Source organism: Cebus imitator, unplaced genomic scaffold (assembly GCF_001604975.1).
Source record: "Cebus imitator isolate Cc_AM_T3 unplaced genomic scaffold, Cebus_imitator-1.0 Scaffold91, whole genome shotgun sequence".
Lineage (NCBI taxonomy): Eukaryota > Metazoa > Chordata > Mammalia > Primates > Cebidae > Cebus > Cebus imitator.
The window spans coordinates 3,524,593-3,527,378 of NW_016107406.1; the positions used below are offsets into that span (position 1 = coordinate 3,524,593).

At 53.1% G+C, this 2,786-nt stretch overlaps 1 protein-coding gene across 5 annotated transcripts in view; it reads right to left on the reverse strand.

Moving 5' to 3' along the window:
• The window catches only part of LOC108309102 (aspartyl aminopeptidase), a 14,812-nt gene that overhangs the window by 7,029 nt on the left and 4,997 nt on the right, over positions 1–2,786 (reverse strand). For all 5 annotated transcript variants that reach the window (XM_037740873.1, XM_017535246.2, XM_017535248.2 and 2 more), the window contains exons 10-13: positions 2,441–2,524; positions 960–1,120; positions 526–565; positions 334–435 (exon numbers count right to left, since the gene is read on the reverse strand). In XM_037740873.1, coding sequence (XP_037596801.1) covers positions 334–435; positions 526–565; positions 960–1,120; positions 2,441–2,524 — 387 coding nt within the window. The remainder of the gene's footprint in view (positions 1–333; positions 436–525; positions 566–959; positions 1,121–2,440; positions 2,525–2,786) is intronic.

Genomic DNA, 2,786 nt, shown 5'->3' on the forward strand with positions numbered 1-2,786 from the left:
AAGTATGTATAAAAAATGCACAGGGGCTGAAAAAAAAAAAAAAAAAAAAAAAGAAATCCAGCAAAGTAGGCATCATAATCATCCTATTCTACAGATGTGGAAACTGAGACTCAGAAAGGTTAGGAGACTAGGCCAAGGTCACACAGCTAGCACCACAGCAGAACCAGCACGGAATCCAGCTGTATCCAAAATCACTGCTCGTCTGACTCTATTGGGACCCCCTTCACTCAAGGCCATCTACCAGGCTCCCTGTTCATGGTGAGGGGAGCCCATCTGTTTGTGTCCCCACCAAGCTCCCTCCATCACACCTTCCCAGGCAGGGGACACCCTCACCTGTAGGGGGACGTCGACTTTGTTGGCCACCTCTCTGATCAGGGCCTCTGACACTGCATTTGAGGCATAGCGTTGCTTGCTGTTCACCTTGATCACGGGGCCCTGGGGAGATTCAAGGAGACAAAGGCAATGACAGGCCCAAAGGGAATGAGCCAGGCCTCCAAGTCCCTAGGGAGAAATGGCATGTCTTACCTTGTGGAATAAGGGCCGATGGTTCTCCTCATGCTTGTCCCTGTAAGAGACAGATAAGAGCCAGGGTTGGCAAACAGGAGCAAGCCTGTCAATACTCACCACCCTCCCATGGCAGACATCACTAATAGATCACAGCACTCTTTCCCGCCCAGCCCAGGGGACTTCAGAGTCATTCCACAGACAGGATTCCAGGCAGCCTCTAGCAATAGATGGAAACAAGTTTGTAGACAAAGCCTATTCCACACACGTGGGTTAGGCATTGCATGACTTTGACCAAGTCAGTTTTGCAATAGTGAAAAGAAAGTGTCCCTGAACCTCCCAGCAGAATGAAGAAGGGAGGATGGAAGAGGCTGGGGCCAGGGCAGAGCCTCAAGGCAGGTTATGCTTGGGTCTCCAGCTATATGAAGACTGTGTGTCTGGCACGTGAGACTCACAGGTAGTTGGGGTGCACGGCATGGGCCATGTCTGCGCTGATCATGAAGGACTTGGGTATGGCTTCCTCAAAGGCCGTCGGGTGCTGGCACGAGGCTGAGATCCGCCGCAGCACCAGCTCTGTCAGCAGTGATTGTGCTCCCTGTGCGCTCTCAGACCCCACCTGGCGACAGCAGAGTCCTGACTCGGGGAATTTGGGTTCAGGGGCCTGATCTTGAAAGTCAGTGAGAGGGGCCCACTGCCCAACTGGCCCAGAACTCCAGAGTCACTTGGGTGTTCTTACCAACACCCCTAACCCGGGGTCATCACTGATCACCAGATGGTGGTCTGGGGCCAAACTGACTTGCAGTCTTTTCTGGGGCAGAAACAGCATTGGTGGGTTTCCTGCACTGCTTCCCTTCCTCTTCCCGTGACCTCACATCTGGGCCTTAGCAGAGGTGCCCCACCACACTGGTCAATTTTCTTTTATGCATATGACAGAGACTGCTAACTGTTCGTGATATCTTTTATTTGTTTTTTCTGAGACGGAGTCTCACTCTGTTGCCCAGGCTGAAGTGCAGTGGTGTGATCTTGGCTCACTGCAACCTCCGCCTCCCAGGTTCAAGCAATTCTCCGCCTTGGCCTTCCAAGTAGCTGGGATTACAGGTGCCTGCCACCATGCCTGGCTAACTTTTGTATTTTTAGTAGAGATGCTGTTTCACCATCTTGGCCAGGCTGGTCTTGAACTCCTGACCTCATGATCCACCCGCCTTGGCCTTCCAAAGTGCTGGGATTAAAAGTGTGAGCCACCATGCCCAGCCATGATATCTTTCATAACATAACACCCAACTTGCAGCTAAGCACTTAACTACCCAGCTAGAGATGACATTCCCAGCCTGCCCTGCGGCTACACACACAACCACGCTAAGTTCGTGGAATGTCAGCAGTGATGAACGCCACTTCTGGATCACGCCCTTAAAGCCATAAGGTGTCTACTTCCCCTTTGCCCTCTCGTCCCTTCCTACTAACTCAGTGGATACCTGATGGCCACAGCTGGAACGGCCACCCTGAATCCTGAAATAGCAGTCATGTGTTCAGGATGGCAGGGACCCACCTAAAAGTGCTAACTCCGGCCTGGGTCGTTACATGAGACAGCACTATCTGTGCGAGCACTGTTAACGCAGCTAAGACTGCAGCCTCACACATGCAGGTATCATGAGGACCTACTCCATGCCGAGCCCTGGGGCCATGAGGATAGACTGGGTAGAGTCCTTGTCCCAGAAGAAGCTCACCATGTGGCACAAAGAGAGATACAGGAGCAGTGGTCACCCTCGAAGAAGCAGATCTATGTTGAGCCAGAGGAGACACCAGGGCGAAGGAGGCACAGGCAGCATCTCCCCTGTCTTTGGGGCCCCCAGAAGAACCCTGGCTCACGGTGGATGCCTGGCACAAGTTGGCTATGGAAGACTCCGCAGAGGTGAGTCTCCCCAGACCCTCCACGTACCTCTTCGTTGTCATAGAGTGTGATCATGCGCACGTGAGGATCCGTGGCCAGGGAGCCAGGGCCTGCACAGGAATCTATCAAGGCCTGGATCAGGGAAGGACAAGAGCATCATCTCCACCCTCCTTCAGCTGGAACTCAGCCCACTAGCACTTGGGTATGCACACTCCCCCATCGGCCTTCGGTGGTCATGGCTTTTATCTTAGGGCACTGCCTGGCACAGGGTGTGGTGGGGCCCTTTTCTTTTTCCTCCCTCCCTCCCTCTCCTTCCTTCCTTCCTTCTCCTTCTGTCCTTCTTCCCTTCTATCCTTCCTTCTCCCTTTTTTCTCCTTCTCTCCTTCCTTTCTTC